This window comes from Brachyistius frenatus, unplaced genomic scaffold (assembly GCF_029030835.1).
Source record: "Brachyistius frenatus isolate BFR_SWC_R1_liver_20210118 unplaced genomic scaffold, ASM2903083v1 Contig_197, whole genome shotgun sequence".
NCBI lineage: Eukaryota > Metazoa > Chordata > Actinopteri > Embiotocidae > Brachyistius > Brachyistius frenatus.
The window spans coordinates 412640-433200 of record NW_027210796.1 but is presented as its reverse complement, the minus strand read 5'-3'; the positions used below and the strand labels follow the sequence as shown (position 1 = coordinate 433200).

At 37.1% G+C, this 20561-nt stretch overlaps 2 protein-coding genes across 2 annotated transcripts in view; both read right to left on the bottom strand.

Annotated features, from left to right (window-relative positions):
• Positions 1-2137: 2137 nt before the first annotated feature.
• Positions 2138-8464, bottom strand: fezf1 (FEZ family zinc finger 1). Its single transcript, XM_069718727.1, has 4 exons — positions 7558-8464; positions 6430-6564; positions 5173-5305; positions 2138-2506 (listed from the first exon to the last, which is right to left on the bottom strand). Exons 1-4 carry the CDS (start codon positions 8368-8370, stop codon positions 2271-2273), a joined length of 1317 nt encoding a protein of 438 aa, XP_069574828.1. The 5' UTR covers positions 8371-8464; the 3' UTR covers positions 2138-2270.
• Positions 8465-16307: 7843 nt separating this feature from the next.
• The window catches only part of cadps2 (Ca++-dependent secretion activator 2), a 233305-nt gene continuing 229051 nt past the window's right edge, over positions 16308-20561 (bottom strand). The window contains exons 29-30 of the mRNA XM_069718728.1: positions 19994-20098; positions 16308-18176 (exon numbers count right to left, since the gene is read on the bottom strand). Coding sequence (XP_069574829.1) covers positions 18006-18176; positions 19994-20098 — 276 coding nt within the window. The 3' untranslated portion in view covers positions 16308-18005. The remainder of the gene's footprint in view (positions 18177-19993; positions 20099-20561) is intronic.

The following is a 20561-nucleotide window of genomic DNA, read 5'->3' as shown; positions in this document are numbered from 1 at the left end:
AGCAAAACTTACTAAGACTGGAGTTTCATAGGGGCTATTTTCAGAGGTGGTTTAATACACATTTGGTGTTTTAGTGAGTGGGGTTTGTTGACATTTAGAAAAATGAAGAACATGACAAGATTTTACCTATAAAATGGTACAAATTCTGTTTTTGACAATTACAATGCGATGGAACACAATGGGATGTGTGCTGTTTCACCGTTGCCGCTTCATCACTTGATCATTTCTGGAGTTCATCAATCTCAAATCCTGATATTTATCCGTAAAATAATAAAAACTGGTAATCACTGAGGAGTCATAATGTAATAATTACCCTCTATTATAATAGCATAATGGACTAACAATCAGAGGAAAGGAAAGTTCTGTTTGTCCTCCGTCAAGTGTCCTTAGTCCAACACAAGCTGAGAGAGACAGAAGCATCACAGCCAATCAAGGGTGAGTGTCAAGGTCGCCGTCAGGGCCAGAGGGGCAAGAGGTAAAGAGTAAGAGTCAGGTCATATTAGATCTGAGGGGCCACCATAAACTGAGAGGGATTAGGAAGTGCCCTGATGGCTTTTGGTTTTGTATAGTCAGTTTCAAGGGAAGGGTCAAGTTTGAGGTCAACAGGCCTTGAGGAGTCAAGAACGTGGTTTACCTTTGTGTTTCTTCTGAGTGACATTGCTGGTGAGGTACATTTGTACTAATAAAATGTCTATATTTGTAGGAATTTTTGCTTTTATTTTTTCAAATGACAGACTTTGTGCGCTCAATCAGGCAAGCTAAACTGATAGGATTATTCAAAGAAATGTATTATAATATTACAAAATCCAATTAAATTTAATATATTTAAAGTAATAATGCGCTTGTTGAGCCGGGATGTGGCAAAGTTTTAGAAACACTTAAGTCACGCATCAGTGTGTTTTGTCTGTCAACTCCACCTGAGATACCAAAATTGACCATTATATATGTGTCCATTTCTGAAATTGCTGCTAGTAAACAAAACAATTAGTTATCATCTTTGTTGCCGGAGATTTAAAAGGGGCGTGTAACTAATTTTACACATGGAAATCTATTTTTTGTGGTCCTGATGGATCCTTGTCAGTCTGCAAAAACAGTTGTAGCTGTTTTACCAGACAGGGAGACTCTTTGTGGTTTTGGAGCTTGATTCACTGCACAGCCTCTTATTCTTTGTATATCTCTCACAAGTCCTTCAGTTTTATACAGGACAAAATTTATGTAAACATTTAAACAAAAGCATTCGTCATAAACCACTTCCTTTAATGTACTTGTTTACCAAAGATCCTGCTATTTGGAAACTTGTACCCTTAAATTACTTAACTCTTAAAGGCTGATAATATAATAATCATATACTTGGATTGAATACGTTGTAAATTTAGTTTTGATTGAGATATGTGGCTGCAGACATTGTCTGTTAAACACAAAGGTGTTTTAGTTTCTCTTGACTAACTTGCTAGGCTATTTGAAATACTATCGTTCTTTTCCAGTGCAATCCTCTCCACTTCAAACATTTTGATCAACAAGCATATGATATTTCTCTGATTTCAAGTGTCAAAGTTAAAATTCATGTCAAAGATTCCTCAACACTGCCAGGATACAATAGCAGTAGTCTAGTTTAATCTAGCATTTTTGCCATGATCTGCCATGATTTTGAATTTAAAGGGTCAAATTCAAAGCTATTTGTCTAAACAATTAAAGGCAACTCCACTTCAATTCAGGTCATTAAACCTGCCGAAATTTCCTGAAACAACACACAGAACACATAATGTCATAAAATTTGGTTACTTTGATTTGATTCTGATTTGCAAAAACCCCTTTACAAGATTTAAAGATTTAGAGAGTTTCATGGCTATGCAATAGACATTAAATGATCTGATTTAATTATTGATGGAAATTAATTACATAATTTAAGGGGGCAAATGACTAACTTTGGGTAACAAAAGAACTATAATGAGCACATTAGCCAATAATTTTGAGGGAATGATGTCAAATTTAAAGATATTTAGTCTAAAAAAAACATTTTAAGAATATATTTTTAAGAGTAAAAAAACACACTTAAAGGAACAAAATCACAATATAAATAAATATTTATGTTTTATCACATTAACTATTTACTCGTTTGAGTGAAAACAGCTCAGAAGTTATCAACTTAAGGGCACGAAATCTTCTCCTTAAAACTTAGAGGTCTTCTGCCTTCCAAGGATTGGAGTTTACTTTTAGGTGTGTGTTTTGGTGTGTTTGGAGGGAGTGGAAAGAGTCATTGTTCAGGTCTATCAGGCCTGCGGGGGTGACCTTGCACCAGCTGGGTCGTGCAGTTTCCGGATGTGTTTCTTCAGGTCAAAGTTCCTGCAGAAGCCCTTGCCGCAGGTGGGGCAGGTGAAGGGCTTCTTGTCATTGTGTGTGTGCATGTGGAAGGTGAGGTTGTACACCTGGTGGAACGCCTTGCTGCAAATGGAGCACTTGAACTGTTTCTCCCCACTGTGCGTCAGCTTGTGGTTCTTGTAGTTTCCTGCATTGGTCAGAGGACAAGACATCCATTGAGGAAAAGAAATGAAAGCATTTAAAGAACAATAACATTGAATTTTGTTGTAATTTCCAGGATTTCAGAAGAATCTGTTGTCCTAACAGCATTAGAATGACATTACCTTACGAGGAGTATATGAAATGGGACCAAAGCAGAGAAACAAGCATGTTTTCTGACATTTGGTGTGATTACTTTATTTTCAGTCTTTCTGTGATAAAACCATTGAATATTTTTTCAGGGCCTTAGTAAAAAAAAAATAAAAAAAATAAAAAAAGGTTCATTAGTTGCAGTGGCAGAAAATATTGGAAAAGGTTAAGATGTATAAACTCGTACCTGCCACTTTGTTCTGTTTTGTCGACCAACATTAAAAGAGAAGCATCAAATCTACATTTTTGAGAAGCTAAATCCAAAGATTCATACATTTTAACCCCATAAACATAGGTGAGAGGAGCAAAATTGCCTGAACATAATTTTCTGAATTTATGGCAGAGCTGTTGTACAGCTATTGTAGAGTGCTCGAGTGTTTCTGATAAAGTGCTCAGTAAGAATAGTTGCAGGTTCGTTTTCTGTCAGTCGACTAATCGAGTAATCAACTGAGCGTTGCAGCTTTAATCTGCAGATTTTGAACCCAAAAATAGTCAACAAACATCAATATTTAACAATATAAGTAACAGTCATACAGAGCAAGTAAAGCTGTAGCAGCAACATCCCTCCGTGTATTGAATGAATACAATTTGATTTGTAGCAGGAACATTGCATTGTTTCTATCTGAAACCAAAATTTATACCGTGTATATAGCTTTGAATTAGCGGCTTTCAACCTTTTTGACTACTTAGTTGTTGTTTTTTTTACAGTGAAGCTTTGTTTTATGTTGTAGACACTGTATGTATGAACTGAAAGTAGATAAAAAAATAAATAAAAAAAAAAAATAAAAAAAGGGATTTTCAATTTAATGACAGATTACATTACATTCAAATACATTTTGGAAGCCTGACGTGTAAAATAAATAAAAGTAATATAATATCTTCTGACTCCATGGTGGGAACCACTGCCAGAAGTGCACAGAACATAGGAGCACAGGAGTAAAATTTTACTGAATAACAGGATAAATAAAAAAAATATAGCCTGTAAATATTTCAACTGAGTAAACATTAATTCTGTAGTGTGAAGCTATCTAATGACAGATTTCCTAGTTGCTTAATGATGTTAATACAGTTATTTATCCTTGTGAAACTGAAATATCTATAGTGTGAGGATTGTGACAAAGGAGGGTATTTTCTAAATAAATCTCTCTAGCAATCTGTGCAGCTTCCAGAATCCAGATTAAGAAAGTAAAACAGATCGTGAAATGTTGATAGGCGTGGTTAGAATCATAGATGCTGGGAGTAAATAATGTAACTGAGACGTCAGCACCTCAAAGACAGAGGATTAATTTCATCTGCTAGCTGCACAAGAAAGAAACAAGGGGCCAAATTAAGCCAGCTGATATGACAATTTAGTCAGTCAGGTAGACTAATTGTGAATTTTAAGGTACAAAAGCACCAAATGAGTATTTTAGATTTTAGAAAATACAAATATTTCTAATTTGATAATAATTTACTTCATAAGAGTCTGAATTATGCCTCTTGCAGAGAATAGAAAGCTCCAAAATGTACAAAAAGTGTGCCATATATTCACATGTATCAACAAATAAAACATGATGTCTTTTCATACATTTAGCAGACCAGCAGTGTAAAGTCAGCCCCATCTTTGCCAGCTGCAACATGTATGATTTGTGTTGACATAAATGCTCTGTGAATTATAAGTTTCATGATAAAATTTATGCCAGTAGTGCATTTTTTTCTGAGACTTCATGTTAAATATTTCTGGACTTTAGGCTACTTAAGTCGAAAATTTAATACAAGACTATAATTAATTTAAAAGTGCTGAACACTTCCATCAACACTCATTAAAAAGGTGCTACATTACAGTTTGTGCACATATTCGTTCATGTAACATTTTAAATGTCCTCTGTTTTATGTTTGTGTTTGGTATTTATTATATCTAGAAAAGCGGTATGGAGTCTGTTGCAGATTGTTCCCACAAGGACAATAAAGTACAGTCAGCATCACACCTGCTGATCTGTCTTTTTGTTTTTCGAATTTTCCTCTTTGGAGCTTTGTTATTTTACTTGCTTTAAAAACTCATCAAAATGCGGACTGACAGGTAATAGCTTCTGCTAATTAGCATTAAACCTGATTTTAACCACTGACTATGACGGTTACTAACTGATGTTAAATAAGACATTTACATATTTCTATCTAGCCTCTGAAAATCATCATATTAAGGGAAGGGACATTAATGTTTGCTTCAAATAAGACTGCCTCAAAATGTTTGGAATAAGAGGTGAAAAAGGGAGCAGAACTAGAGGAAAGTGAATTTTTTTCTGTATTTAACAAACACTATAATTAAAAGGACATAGAACACAATAGTGAAACTATAATCATATATGTTACTAGTAAATTATGAGAATCAGAAGTGTTTCAGTCAACATGTAAAACATAAAGAGAGTTACTAAAAAAGTTAGCTGGTTTGTTTGAGCTCCAGTTCTGTTACAGAAAAAGATGAAAGAAGAAAAAGAAGAATAACACTCAAGTTCTTCCTTAACTGACCTTTCTGATGAAATCCTTTTCCGCAAAACTCGCACACAAACGGTTTGTATCCTGCATGGATGCGTGTGTGAGTGTTGAGGGTGGAGCTCCGGTTGAAGGCTTTTCCACACTGGTTACATTTGTGAGGTTTTTCCTGCAAACAATGCAGTCACAGTGTGGCAAATCATTCAGAAATATTTCAGAATATCACAAGAGTTTTACATGTGGAGATATTGATAATTGGCCTGATATTTTCACAGATGTATTTTTTAAGAATAAGTCAATTTATTTGCTTCCATTTTTAACTTTATTCACATTTCCAGTGGAAACATTTGGCTAGGAGTACAGGATTTTTTTGTTGTTGTTGTATGTTAAAGCAGTGTCACAATCACACCATAGGAGGAGCTCAATCCTAACAAACAGACTGAGCAGTGGCTCTTAGTTTGAGGCCTTAAAATCCGGCATGAATATTCCCAAAAATGATCTTTGATAGGGAAAGTAAAATAAAATGCTCTAAAGCAGTCAATATGATTTATATTTATTGACAGATAAGGTGAGGCCACTTTACGTTTCAGCTCAACTTGAATGTGTAAATATCAAACAGATTCTTATGCCTCTCTTTTGCTAAAGATATTTTTTTAATTAATAAAAAACGTTACAATTATTAAAGTTTACAATGAAATGTAGATTTTAAAGTCATTCTACAGTGTAATTGAAACAATTAGCCTAATTTGTTCGACTGCTTTCCGTACAGCTAATTCTTCAGAAAGACCAAATCGCAGAAATTGGTGGGTTGAGAATCACAATCAGTGATCCAAATGTGTCCCCGCCCACCATCCCAATATTATTATTGGAGTCTGTCAGCCCATCTCTCAAAGTATTTGACAGATCTTTTAATAAAAAACATGTTCCCTACTTATTTGTAGTTCTTGTTTTATAATTTTTTTTAAAACAACAGGGAAACAAGTTTAAACATTTTGTTATAAATGTTTTTTTTTCATATTGATGGTCTTTTAGGCATTATAAATCACCTGAGTGACTTTATCGAAACTTGAACTTAACGATAAAGTGGTCAATATGGTAACCGAGCATAAACATAAGCCAAATATTTGTCAGTTCTCCAATGGAAACTTACAGCTAGGAGCAGAGTTCCCACTGAACGAGTCACAATGAATAAATACCACATCATTTCAAATAGGACTAATTATTGTAAATAGGATACTGCGTTATAATTATTGACCAGTTTTAAATTGAATGAATATCCTCTTTATATCTTACCTGAGTATGGATGATTTTGTGACGGCACAGCGTGCTCGCCTGCCGGAATCCTTTCCCACAAACTTTACACACAAACGGTCGCGCGCCTGTGTGTACAGGCATGTGGCGGGTCAAGTTGTAGTGCGCGTTAAACACCTAAGCAGGAGAAACAACAACAATAATACAAAATTATAATAATAATAAAACACTCATATATTTATATAAACGTATATTTTAGCCTGCATACACTCGTAAGTGACGGAAAAATAGGAACAAACAGAAACTGTCCATTGAAAATGTCAATCTTACTGCCCACTTTAATGGTTTATTAAATGGGGAGAAAGAAAGAAAGAAAGAAAGAAAGAAAGAAAGAAAGAAAGAAAGAAAGAAAGAAAGAAAGAAAGAAAGAAAGAAAGAAAGAAAGAAAGAAAGAAAGAAAGAAAGAAAGAAAGAAAGAAAGAAAGAAGAGATAGAGGGGCCTTTAATTATCAGATTGGGTCATCTAATGGGCTTTCAATAACATTAATGTCGTTTATCGACTACCACAATAATGAACGTGCATAAACATTAAGCTCAAAGTGCTTAAAGAAAAAAGAAAAAAAAATTAATTCAAACAACCCGGTCGTTTTTAATAAATAATTGATGTCAGTTTAATTTATTTGGAGAATGTTAGAATACAGCAAATCTCTGTTTTTATCAAAATATTTGCGCATCCAGTGTTTCTAGTCCGTGCAGTGCATCGAGAGGGGCTTCATATTTTAGAATAGCCTTTGATAAATGGCGGGCCACACTGCCGTTTTCAGAGAAAAAAACAATTCACACAGGCTATCCTGTGAACGAACAAGTGAAATAAATCCCAACATTTCAAAGCCAAAACTATTCATCGTGGGGAAAAAATATATAATTTCATTATTACTATTACTTCATCCAAGTTTGCTTTTATGGTTATTTCGTAAAGCATGAAATAAACCGAGATGTTATTGTAATCGATCACACTGATTAGATTTGTCCCCCACCCTTCGTGGTTTTTTTTAATTTTAAATGTTTAATATCCTAAAATTAGACGTTTTGGAGTATTGGATGTGTTTTTGTTCAGTTTCGTACTGCAGTTACAGATTAAATATAATAAATCATACGTAGGACGCTCACCTTGCCGCAGACCTCGCAGGTGAAAACTTTGGGCTTGCTGCCCGGACAGGAGCCGCTAAGTCGGGCGGCCGCAGCTGCAGCCGCAGAGCCTTTAAAGATCTTGTCAGTGAGGATATGGTCCTGATCCTTCATGTAGTGCTGGATCTGGCTCCGAGACAGCTCCTTGAAGGCCTGCACGCCGGACACCGGGTACCGCTCCCCGGCCTGCTGTAGGCCCGGCTTGCTCTTCTCCGCCATGAAGGCTTTATGTCGGGCGGTGAGCAGGTACGATGCCATCGGGTGCAGGTTGACTAGGCCGGCCGGCGGGGGACACGAGCCGCTGTCCCCGCTGCAATTTAGATAGCACACTGTGCCCATGGTGGGGAAGGAGGACTGGTTCACCACCCGGGGTCTGAAGAGTTTGTACTGGCCAGCAGTTTGGCTCACGGTGGAGTCATCCTGCTGGTTCTTATAGTTCAACCCAAAGCCCAAAAAGTCTGCGGGAGCCGGGAGAGAAGAGGCTTCTAAGTGGCCCGGATCCAGCCCGGTGATGCTGAGCCGGTGGCCCGGCTCGTACCCCAGCGGCACCAACGGGATCATGCAATGCAGCGAGGACGGACAGACATCGGGTTTCCCCATGGGAGCGGACTGGAACCAGCTGGGGAGCGGTATCGACTTGGGCTCGGGTGTCCTGGCCATAATTCGGTCGATGGAGAAAGCGAGAGGCTTGCTACTGCTGCCACCGGAGGTGAGCATGTCGGAGCCCGCGGGCTGGCTCCCAGAAGCCGGGGGGGAGCCGAGGTTCCCCGCTGGGCGGCGGAGAGGACTGTCCATCACCTCCTCATCAACCGCGCTGCGACAACAGCAAGCTGCTGAAAAGAAGCTGCGGGTCGGTGCTGCTACTCACCAGCCCACAGGAAAGGGCATCATTTGCCGGGAACCCCCCTCCAAATAACCGGCCCGGTTTCTCCGCTTATTGACGACAATAAGGGGCGGCCGCAGCTCGCTCGATAACGGCGTGCGGAGAGCCGAGACCTTGCCGATCGTTACCGTCCAGGAAGAAAAGCGGAAAAGTAGATAATTTGCTCAATTCTTCTCCGTCGATCTCTTTTGTCGCTGCTGGAAGAGGAGGAGGAGGAGAGGAGGAGGTGGACGTTGTTCTTTACTTGGCAGGACTTCTGCTCAACTGGAAGGTACTTGGTAAATCCCAGGTCCCCTTGTGGCTTTGCATGACATCATTTTTCTTTTGAATCGCAATTCGCCAGACGCGCAGCGGCCGCGGGGTCAGGAGCTGTCAGAGTCTTAAGATCAGATTTGGGCGCGTCTTTGGCTCTCAAAACCCATCACTTTTACGCACGGTTCAGGGAAGGCACAAAGCTGTCATGTGGGTGAATTTAAGCCAGAAAACGGATCGAGATATTACCAGAAAATGGATTTTCATCAAACTCAGCCCGGGAGGGTTTCCGGTCTTTGAATCACAAACTTTGACTGAAGCCTTTTTCTTTTAGGTACCAGCTTTTCAAATGCCAAAACGCGTCCAGGGCAAAAAAAGACTCATAGACTTAGATAAATATCTGCTAAACAACCAATGCCAGGTAATATAATTATAATATTTAAAAAAAAGGACTTTTTTTTCCAGTCACACAAATGCAAACGTCTCTTTTATGCACAAAGCGCAGACGCAACGGGCCAAAACGCAATTTTCAAAGGATGAATCAGTGAGGGAAGCGGGGATTGAGTGGATTTAAAGAGAATGGAGCTGAATTCGTCCTTCAAAACAAAAATGCAAAAGTGACTCCTGAGGGACTGCAGGAGCGACACCAGAAAACACAATAAACACAATCAAATTAAGTGAATATTAATAAAGTCGTTTATTTTATTAGTGAGCTATTACATTATACAAAAAGCAGGCAACCACGAATGATTTATTAAAATTAGGCTGTAATTATCATAAAGACAATTTTTACACAACAAGCAGATTCGCATGGCTTAAACACTAAGGTTGAATGAAAGAATGAAGGCCATCTTAGTATATATCATTGGGGAATGGGAGCAATCTTTTTAAAAAAAAAATTTTTTTTAAAGGAGGCTATAACAGTAATTTTAAAATATATCGGTTTCAGGTATATTACTGTTTTGTCCATTTTTGAGTTATAATATATTATAATTACAAACATTTAACTTTTGCTTAAGCACATTAATTGTCTGTATTCATTTTGAAGCCCCTGGCTATTAACACTTAAATAAGGCTTAATCTATTTACTACAGGAAAATAATGCAAACATTTGTCCACAGTTGGTTGGCTCTGGTTAATCCAGAATGAATGACTTTCACAGAGGCTCTAAAACTAAACATTCCATTCCCATAAATAGGATACATAGACTACGAGGCCAATAGCATCCACTATAAGTCATTACCATAAGCAGGGGATAGGTGCCTAATGTTTCGTGAGGACACAGTTCTCCATTTCTGTACCTCCACGCACGCGACTACGGAAGCCTTCCAGTCGCAGAAGCAGTTTTATCTTTTCTAGTTGTCTTTAGTTTTGACTTCTATTTGTGCCCATTTCTGTTCAATACTAAGACTTTATTTTCATTCTTAGTCAGGTTTTGAATTATATTTAAAACACAGTAAATAGAAATAATAGCTAAAAGTAACAACAATTAACATTTATTATTTTCTTATTTTGCAGTTATTGATACACATTGTGGTTTATAACACACTATCACTCAACCTATAGATAGCCTACTTATAAGCTAATGGTAAGATATAAAAATGCACTTCTAGTAATACACTATATATATTCATAGGTGAAGTTATGATTTTGTTTATATTGTACTGTATTGTATAATGATCAATTAAACATCTCCATATGTCTATGTACAACTGCATTGCTGTTTGTTAACAATTTATCAAATGTCTGTATACTCCTTGTAAATGCCTGTCTGAGGGGTTAATAACGACAAGAAAAACAACAATAACAACAAAAACAACAACAATAAATTAATAATAAAATAATGCAAACAAGTACATATATACTCAATATACAGTATCAACCAACAGCAATACAGAATATGCACAGTATGGGGAAATGTTGTTTTGCCCAATAAAACATGGGCAAATATTGCAGCACAAATTCACAAGATATGTCATTATTATTTATCTATTAATCATCATTACTGTTATTATATCTAATTGTTATTTAAAATATAACAATTACATTGTTTACTGGTCACATATGACGCACATGTTCTGTGGTGGTGAACTGCTTTTCATCCCTCTGGTTTGTATAGGCTACTGACTGAACTGATAAACACACACACACAAACAAAATCTATATATTATTGTTATTTCTGGCAGTAACAGTAGTATCTTACACAAACAATACTTTTGTTTCTTCAATTTGCCCTGTTTTAGTGTGATGACATTTAGATAGATTAGAAATCGTTTAAATTTCATTCCAAAAAAATATTTTCCTTCCTTATTTCATTTGAGTGAGTGCACATCATGGTTTTAAATATCATTATGAGCTTAAAACTGCACTGTGTGACTCCACTTTTTTATTGTTTTGTCTTGGAAAACACTTCTAACAAGTAGTCTTGCATTTTACTTCGTTAACAAATCTTTCCTTTATTTATGATTTAATTTATTGGTCTGTAATGGTGCTTTCTTTAATTTGAATTTTTAAATCTGTTGAATGACTGACTTGAATTTTATGCATTTTTCCCCTTTATTTTTGTAAATTTCTTTATAAAATGCAATAAATAATAATAACATTAATAACAACATTAATAGTAATTGTCTGGAAAATGTGTCTTTTGTCCTCTGTTGCGTCTTTATCAGGATGCAGTGGCAGGACTCAGACTCTGGTTTTGTCGGGGGAAAAAAAGATTTGATGCTCATTTCAATGAGGACAGAAAAGAAACAGCCAGATGACAGTTTCCAGTGAACAGAAGCCCTTTAAAATGTTCTTAAACCTACAAGATTAATGTAAAATAGAAATTAAGGTCTCTTAAGGATTAAACAAATTCTTTGTTCTGAATACTAAGTGTAAAACCTTTCGGTGAAATTAACAAAGATTGACCGTGTCTGTTCCTTTTAGCATGAAAACCAACAAGAGATAATCAGCAGATATAGTTTGTGCACAGAGATTGACAGATAAGAAGGGTTTTTTAAATTCCCCTGAAACTTTCATATTTGAGATGTGAATGATTTACCAACCTTTTATGGGTTAAACTAGTTTTACAAAGTAAATATAGTTGTTTTGAGGTTTATTTGTTAGGGATTCATTATTGGGGGCTTTTATTAACAGCGCATAGTGAGTGGAAAAAGGAAATAATATTCAGGGACTTCTTATTTAAGTCTGCTTCTTTCTGAGTGTACATGATCTTTGGATCTAGCATTTCTGATTGTTCCTTTAAATATCATTCTCTTTAATTCTCCAAAATTTCCTGCAGGCATTTTTTAAAGATACATAAACATCTTTTGTTCTGATCTGAACAATGATTTTAATCTGAAGCAATTTTTCTATTAAAAAAAAAAGGTTGATTCAAAACTCCAATTTAAAAAAAAATTGAGAAAATTATGTCATGGCTTTAGAAGTTTTTGACACAATACTTTATATCATTTTAGCAGACTGGAGGTGTACCTGCAGATGTTTCTTAAGGTCTACCTTCAAACACAGTGCCTCTTTGCTTGACATCATGGGACAATCAAAGCAGGGAATGTTTATTGGGATTTAATGTCTGCAAATGTGTAAAAGTATGTTTAATTGGCTATGGTGTATGTAAACATCTGACTTCAACTGTAATTTGCAGTGATGGTCACGGTCTTTCAAAAACAGTGTACATTGATCTGCTGATAAAAAAAATGTTTTTTAGACTTTCCACCAGTGAGAACTATCTCTTGGGATTTTTGCTCCCATTCAGCCAGAATAAACAGAATGCTTGGTTGCAGTAGGTGTTCAGTGCATGTTAAAAGTGTTGGATAGAGCATAGGAGAAAACCAGTATGTTTAATTAAATACAAGAAAATACAAGCCTTTATTTTGTTAAACTCCAGTAAGATAAAAAAAAAAAAAAAAAAAATTGGTGCATTCAGTGTTTGTGGCTGAAACGATTCATTTGACTTGGAAAGCAAATGATGAAATAAAACGCGTCGGAAACATCAATGCTTTAAAAACAGTTTTAATAGTGATACCTATAAGACACCTGAACAAAACAGGTGCACAATGAGACAATATAAATATACTTCTTTATAGAGGTTTTTGTCCTTTCGTTTTTGGCCTCTGAACTGCACCGACACAAACTGGATCAGATATTTAAACAAACGGCAGATTGTTGCACACAGTTGATCGGAAGCTATACACTGCATATACAGGTAATACTATGCTTTCTCAATGATGGCACATAAACAGACCAGTGAGTGAATGAACAGCAGCAAGTGAGATGTTTTGTCTGCTTTTGTCGGTCAAAAGTTAAAACATTTTCAAACAAAAAAACGGATCCACATTCTTTCAGGGTGATCCGGTTAAAAAGTCCAGACTTTTTGGTAGTCATTTGGCACGTTTGTTAATATTTTGATCGATGCTGGATATGATCCACATCTACAGCTTAACATTTTTTACAACAGTAAATATCAAGGAACACAGATGACAGCAGATCTACAACTACATCATGTAGTCATTTTCCTAAAAAAATATTTTGCAATCTCAGAGCTTGGCTGCAATTCTGACACTTTAAAAACAAAACTCTCACCTGGGGAAAAAAAGGATATTTGTGTTTTTTGCTGGAATATGTGAAACCCATTTCAGTGATATGCCATTTTACAGCATAGAAATATGTAATTTTAGGCCAGTTGTCGAGTCGGTGTGGTGACAAAAAATTATTAACAAAATTTTAAAAAAAGTAAAAATCCCTTGACAAAAATAATGGGACCTGATATTTTGTTGCACAACCATCAGTGGCAATTATTGCACAAGAGGGATTTCTATAGCTATCAGTGAGACTGATACATCTGATCTCTTCTGAAGCAAATTGCTCAGGCTGTCTCAGGTTTGAAGGCTGCCTTCTCCAGACTGCATGTTTCAACTCTTGATAGATGTTTGTTAGGATTCAGATCAGGGCTCACAGAAGGCAACTTCAGAACAGTCTTAGGTTTTGTTCTTAGCCTTTCTTGGGGGTGAGTAGCAGTGTGTTTTGGGGCCTTTTTCCTGTTGAAAGACATGTGACCCCCCCGGTTAAGACCGAGCTTACTGACACTGGGCAGCATGTTTTGCTTCAGATTTCATTGTGCACTGCACAGATCAATGCATCGCATTTCAGCAATGTGCGCCCTAAAACAGAAAAGAGTGTATTCCTTGTTTCACAGTTGGTATGATGCTATTTTGTAGGACAGCTTCATTTTCAGCTAGTATGACTTGCCAAAAATCTCCACAAATCTTTTGTCTGATGGTAAAAACGACATCCTACCAGAAGCATTGTGGCTTGTCAATATACATTTTAGCTAATTCCACTTTTCCTCTTATGCTTTTTTTTTTCAACAATGAAACAGTCATCTTACATTGTCACTCAAAAGATCAGACTGATACACCTTGACCTAGAAGTTCAGCTTGTATCTCTTTGGACGTTCTCCTTGGTTGTTTGTTCACCATCCCAACCATCCTTATGTTCAATCTGGGGTCCATTTTTCTCCTGCGGGTGCGTCAAAGGAGGTTGGCTAAAGACCAATGGATCTTAAACCTCTTAATAATGTTCGCAACTATAGTTACACAAACATCAAGCTGCTTGAAAATGGTCATACAGCCTTTCCCTTTAAAAGGTTCATCTCTAATTTTCTGATCTTCTCAAAAGTCTCTCCTTTTTTTTTCTCTGGTCCATGTTCAGCGTCAACCTTAAACCTTAGAATATGAGGAAGCAATTTACCTCTTGTCACTTTCTGTGCTTTACTCTATGACATAGCAAAGGCATAGAGGTATACATGGGTCAATTCCTTTTGATTTCACCCCTTTTAGGAGGAATGACATATTTTTGAGCTGTAAGGGTATCTATGCATGGCAACTATAATATCGCAAGTTATTGGGAGATCACTGCAAAATAAATGGATAAAGGGATACTCCTGGTTTATTAAAACCAGGATTACATTTGGTACTTTTGCCCATTAGGTTACAATCACATTCAAAAGTTTGGAGGACTAATAGCTTTAAAAACATGAGCCATAAGGTGATCAGGCAGGTTGGGATCAAATCCCCTGGTCAGACTAACTCATTTAGAGGGAGAAACAGAGACCAAAGATAAAATTATGACTCTGAAGTGTCCTGTGCAATTAGGAATGATTATAGACATCATCTTGGTATGCTCACTTTCAGTATGACCTCACAAATAAAGTAGTTTAAAGAATCAGGATAAACTGTCTGATCATCTGACTGCTCTTCTTTGTTGACCTGGTTGGCTTCTTTTTTAAGAGTCACCAAGATCCCAGAACTCAGAAGTTAACTTGGTGAGTACTGTTTTAATTAACAAAGGGGAAAAACTGTGATATAACTCCTTTAATGTTTGGATAAGTTTAGGCAACTATAACACTTGCCAAGATTTAGACAGGCAATCACAGACAGTTTGGCCCTTGATGTAAATTGTGTTAATGGAATTGTCCAATATAAGAACGTTAGAGAACATGGAGGTAGATGAATAGATAAAGCCTGTTCATTTCTTGACTGTCTTCTACCACCACATGTATCACTTTAACTTTTACACTTTTACACTAGAAATATCAAAAACAAATGAGCAAATGCTCTCTAAAGGATGAACGCTTTATATCTTAATGACCCCATGACTTTTACTAATGTCACCTTCACTAAAAGGGCAACAGCTTCAGGCTTGAAAAATCGTCCAACATAAACAACATAACAATGCCATCAAAAATGACCCAAATACTGTGAGTGCAGTTTGATCTTCACATCTACGGTTAAAGTTTGGTGTCATTTTTTAACCAATTAAATCTAGTTAGTTGAGGTTAGCTAAACAGGATCAGGTCAGGATTAATAAATACAATTGTTTAAACTGGTTAAGATGTAGTGGCCCTTCTCCTTTATTAAAGGCAGATGATATTTGAATCCAATTATTCACCACAACCTCCTCCACAGGAGGTTTTGAGGTGCTATAACACTGCCACACTGCTTTTGTTTTTGTAATTATTTGCATGACCACAAGTTGTCAGGGTCAAATGTGAGGAAAATGTAATGTCATTTTAATGTGTTTAAACAGAGATCAGTGCTTCTGTTTTATTGGTGGAGACAATTGCTATGGGTTGTAATTAATTTTGCATCATCCTGGCTATGTTAGTACTTTACTACTAAGTAGTTCAAGTAAAATTCAAACATATGAGTCAGAACCTTATGATTCCGAGCTTTTTGTAAAATAAAAATAAAACTCTCGGATTTTGCTTCCGTTGTTGTCGAGAACATTAACAAACGGCAGCAAGGTCGCTCAGATTCAGAGCATTATGAACATTAAGCTATGGCTGTGGATGAAAACATTACAGAAAGGAGCTACAGTTGCTGAGCTCTACTGTACAAAGTGACATCAATTAGAGTATGGCTGCATGTGGAGGCGGCTTCCTGCCCTGCAATCGAGACAGGAACACGAAGCATATCAGAAGGCCTGGTTCAGAAGCCTCGCCTCACCTGGACTTCCGCTTTGTCGTATATTCGGACTCATGAACGTGTATATTTCAACACGTATGTACAACAGTGTTCGGGCAATGAAGCATGTAAAAGTGAGATGTGAGTGTCACTACCTGAGACATATTATTTGCTGCTGCACATGTGCAGCTGAACTCAAAGTGACCTTTTGTCCTAAGTCATGGAAGCTGTAGGTGTTTTTTTTCAATAGATTTTCAATGTTGCCACAGGGTTGTCAATTGCTATAGAAATCACATTTTTTAATTTTAAAAGCCGAAAAGGGTATTCATTTTCAAAATTCGACAGCATAAATCACACTGAGTAGGAAAGCTGGAAATCATTGTGAGGCATATTTAATGCATTTTTTGGTTACGGTCTTCATTGGAGACAAGAAATAATATAGAAACATTTCAGCCTGCCAACATACCTTGTCGGACAAACTGCATAATTCCCATATATTTTCTTTCCCTACACAGATTACTTATTTACCAAAATCACAATGCAGAAATTTCTGAGTGGATTTACTGTGGTTCCATGGTTGGCTAATGAAAGCTACATAACTGCTACTACATTAGCTGACATCTTCATTATTACTGTTACAACAGTATTGACAAAAACATCACCTTACATTTATTCATTATCACTTTTTTGTAATTCATTGGTAATCCTCTCCGCTTTTGTTGCTTGTAAGCATGTTAGATGATGTTAGCCATCAAACGTTAAAATCATAACAGCGATGGACTTCAGGTGTATGAGTGTAACGGAGTAAAGTAGACTTCGATAGAAAATGCATTAAACACGAGTTACTTTTATTTCATCAGGACAGAAGTTCTAATTGTAATTTCAGAATTTGCTTTTATTGTACACTAGTCCGCGAGGTGAAATTTACTTTGGTAAAGAAAATGCATCAACACAGCTTACTAGCTAACACCATCACCTCCGTTTCTTGGTTTGTTCATTTCATATCATTCATTATTCTTGACACACTTTAACACGCGTGTTCAGTTTTATTTCTTATTTTTATTTTCTTATGACTGAGTGAAAATTATCAGTAGATAATTGAATAAAAAGTTTTTTGCTCTTGACGAAACATTTTGCATAACCTGTCCCTGATGTTAATCATATCAGCAGGCAGTGAGTTTCTTGTGTTGATTCCTACAAATCTATTGTATTAATTTTAGAATTCATTTAAAAAGACTGGGTGGAGTGGAGTCCAGTAGAGGAAAAACATTCAAAACAACCACGCTGCTAACATTAGCATGAGATGTCCTAAAGTCATATCATTAAATTATATATAACTGTGCGTTTTGTACTACAATATTTTTTTCTGCGACTTTTTTTCCTGTCAGTGAAGAATCTCAGTACATATTGCTCGCTACCAAACAACATTGCAGCCTGGTCCTGTTTAAATTGTAGCAGAGCAGCCAGTTATTTCTGTTAATACTGACCTATCTTTTTTGTTATAAATATATTGACGTTTAAAATCAGTTTTATTGTCTAACTTACTGTCTGAAGATTTATTTTGACTGGGCAAAGAGGAGACCTAAAATTGGAAATGCATCCACAATAACCAGCTGACATTATAGCATGCTTATCCACATGTTGAAAACACCACAGAAGTTTTTGTCCAGGAGCAGCCCTATTATAAAAAAATTTAACTGTTGTTTCAGCTTCAGGAGAGTACTACCAACTGCGATGGCAGGTCCTGATCTGTTAGAGAGGATGCCAATCAAGTAGTAGCTGGGTATGTAAGGGGAGGATGTGTATGTATGTATGTATGTGTGTGTGTGTGTTTAGTCATCCTCCTCATCGCTGTCTCTCATGCTGATGCCCTGCAGGCCATCGCCCGCCTTGACAGCTGTTGTGGCCTCTTCCACCATCAGCCTGTTGTAGATGGTCTCGTAGCTCTTGTTGTTCAGCGTGCCGTCCAGGACACCCTGGAGCCTGAAGTCACGGTAGGTCTTCTGTTGAGGTGGGAGGGTGGGAGATAGGTAAAAGGAGACGGGAGGGAAAAACAGAGTATCATAGGAATGTAGCTAGAAGGAGGAGGCGGCTGCCAATTGCCATTTGAGAGGACAAAAGCAGGAAGATTGCGGCTCAAGGACGAGCCGAGTCTTTTATGTGTTGGACCGGGAAGGCAGACTGAGGTGTCTGGGGTTTTTTTTACCTTCAGTCAGGCGCCATTATCATTCCTTGTCTTGTTGCTTTCAAGTTAAACTGTACATTAGCAAACTATGAAAAGACAGAAGCAGTGGGAAGCAGCGCACAGTTGAGCAGTTTTCTCCTTTGTGTCTTTACCGCCTCTTCACACCGCTGCTTTCAAGGACACTTCAGTGTGATTTGAGTTGTCTTTATTTTTTCTTGCTTTCTACAGTGTCAGTTTAAACTATTTTTTTTATGTGAATAAGCCACAATTTAAGATGTTTCTTTAATTCAGAGTTGCAAGTCTCAAGCTTGTTCACTGCTACTCTTTTCCAACTGTAAATAAAAATTGACTTTGAATCTGGTAGGTAAAAATAAACCTGTCACTTTAAACGACAAACACAGTTCTCTTTTGCAAAATGGGAATCTTAAATTATTTTTATGACAAAAGTTCCAGGGCTCTATTTTTGTGAATGTAGGTGCAGCGCGAATGCAAGTCTAAGGTCTGTGCCATGTAGGGTTTTGGTAATTTGGTGAGTAGAAATGTAAGCGCACCTGTGGTACAGTAGGAGCAAAAGATAATTAGGTGTGTCACAGCCGATTTCAATCATGGCAAATCAAATCAGCTCCTTTCATCCCCTGTAAAACAGCGGTGACACAGCATATTGTCAATTTCCTAATGGCTGAAGAAGGAGCAGACCAACACCGCCAGCCAAACCCAGGAGAAAACTGACATACTTGTTCGAGAGTTTCAGACTCGTAATTACCGAATTTATTCTACTATGAGAAGACCTCCACGAGCCGAGGATGCTAAATTGGCTTGAAAAGAGGTATCATTCTAAACAGCTCTTCCCCTGGTATTATTAGAGCCGCTATCCAGTGTGGGAAGTGGTTTTTGGGGGTGTCGAAGTCAGAATATCAAATGATGCATTGGAAATGCAGTTCATTGAACTCATAACTTTATTTGCTATCTAATAATTAATTGAATGTCAAAGTGAACAAAGAACACTCATCCAATAAACTAAAACGAGGAGCTGGAATGATGTTGAAGAGTGAGCAGTAGTAAATTACGTGCACTCAAAGCTCCTGATGACATTCATGTATTTAACAACACTGATAAAGAGCAATTTGCTCAAAATGTCACTGATGTTGTGGTTTAAATAAAGGAGTTGCAGTCGGGGCTTTAAATGTGCGTGATTTACTTCCCAATCATTATTTAAATGGCCTAAGCTGTCGTGGGTAAACTTTAATGCATAAATGACGTAGTGTCACATTCTGTCGCCTTGAACGGCTGGTAAGATTACAGAACCAGATGAGTAGGTGAAAAGGCTTTTGACTTGTTATGCCTTTATGCGTAATTTTATTGCAATTTATCTATAGTTAAGCTGAGTTGCCTCATATATGGCTGAGATTAGCTACAGTCATGAGGCATGCCCACTGCTCTATTCAACTCCAGTTCAATAGACAAGAGTGAGCTTCATTTTTTATATGATGTTGAGCCACGGTAATAGCAACTTGGCACGAGTGTGTAAAGAAAAACAACCTTGCACTGCACCAAATTGCAAATGTACACGGATTTGCCCCTAAACCAACACAAAAGTAGGATCCTCAGTCTTTGATTAATATTTGACATGTTTACCTTCACAATCTTGATGAGTGTTTTCAGTTGGTACATGTGGAGCTGCAGGTCAAGTCTGTCAGTCAGCCAAACACACACCGCCTTCATAAGGCCAGTGTACCATTGCTGTAAGTAGCAGAAACAACAACAACAAAAAAAAGGACAGGCATTCATTATTTGGAAAATAAAATAGGTAGTAAAATTATTACACAAACTTCCATATGGAAACATCCATCACAGTTTATGGATGCATTTCCTGCTTTAAATGTGGCTTAGCTTCCTTAAAATATTTATGGTTGTACATTTATCATGTATAGTGAGTGAGTGTAGTATTCCCATTTCAGGAACTCGTACAAGCCTGACGTCCATATAAAGTGGATTACATAAGCTGGAGAAACTTTTTGCTTTAAACTTGACCGATCATTCGATTGTTTAAATACGTTGTATTTCATTGGAAAATGAACCTGTCTATTGAGTTTGTATTTGTGAAGGAAGTGGGGGATTTCCCTATGAACCTCAATGCAGTCAGTATCTACTGGTGACATCTAGTGGACACTAGAGAAACTGCAGCCTTAGACTCTTATGCTGT

Bases quoted from the DNA above. Each gene is read 5' to 3' on its own strand.
- fezf1 (XM_069718727.1), bottom strand. From the start codon at position 8,370: ATGGACAGTCCTCTCCGCCGCCCAGCGGGGAACCTCGGCTCCCCCCCG. The intron at 6,565-7,557 runs GTGAGCGTCCTA...TCTCCTGCTTAG, and splicing joins CCTGCGAGGTCTGCGGCAAG to GTGTTTAACGCGCACTACAA. The intron at 5,306-6,429 runs GTAAGATATAAA...CATTGTTTGCAG, and splicing joins ACAAAATCATCCATACTCAG to GAAAAACCTCACAAATGTAA.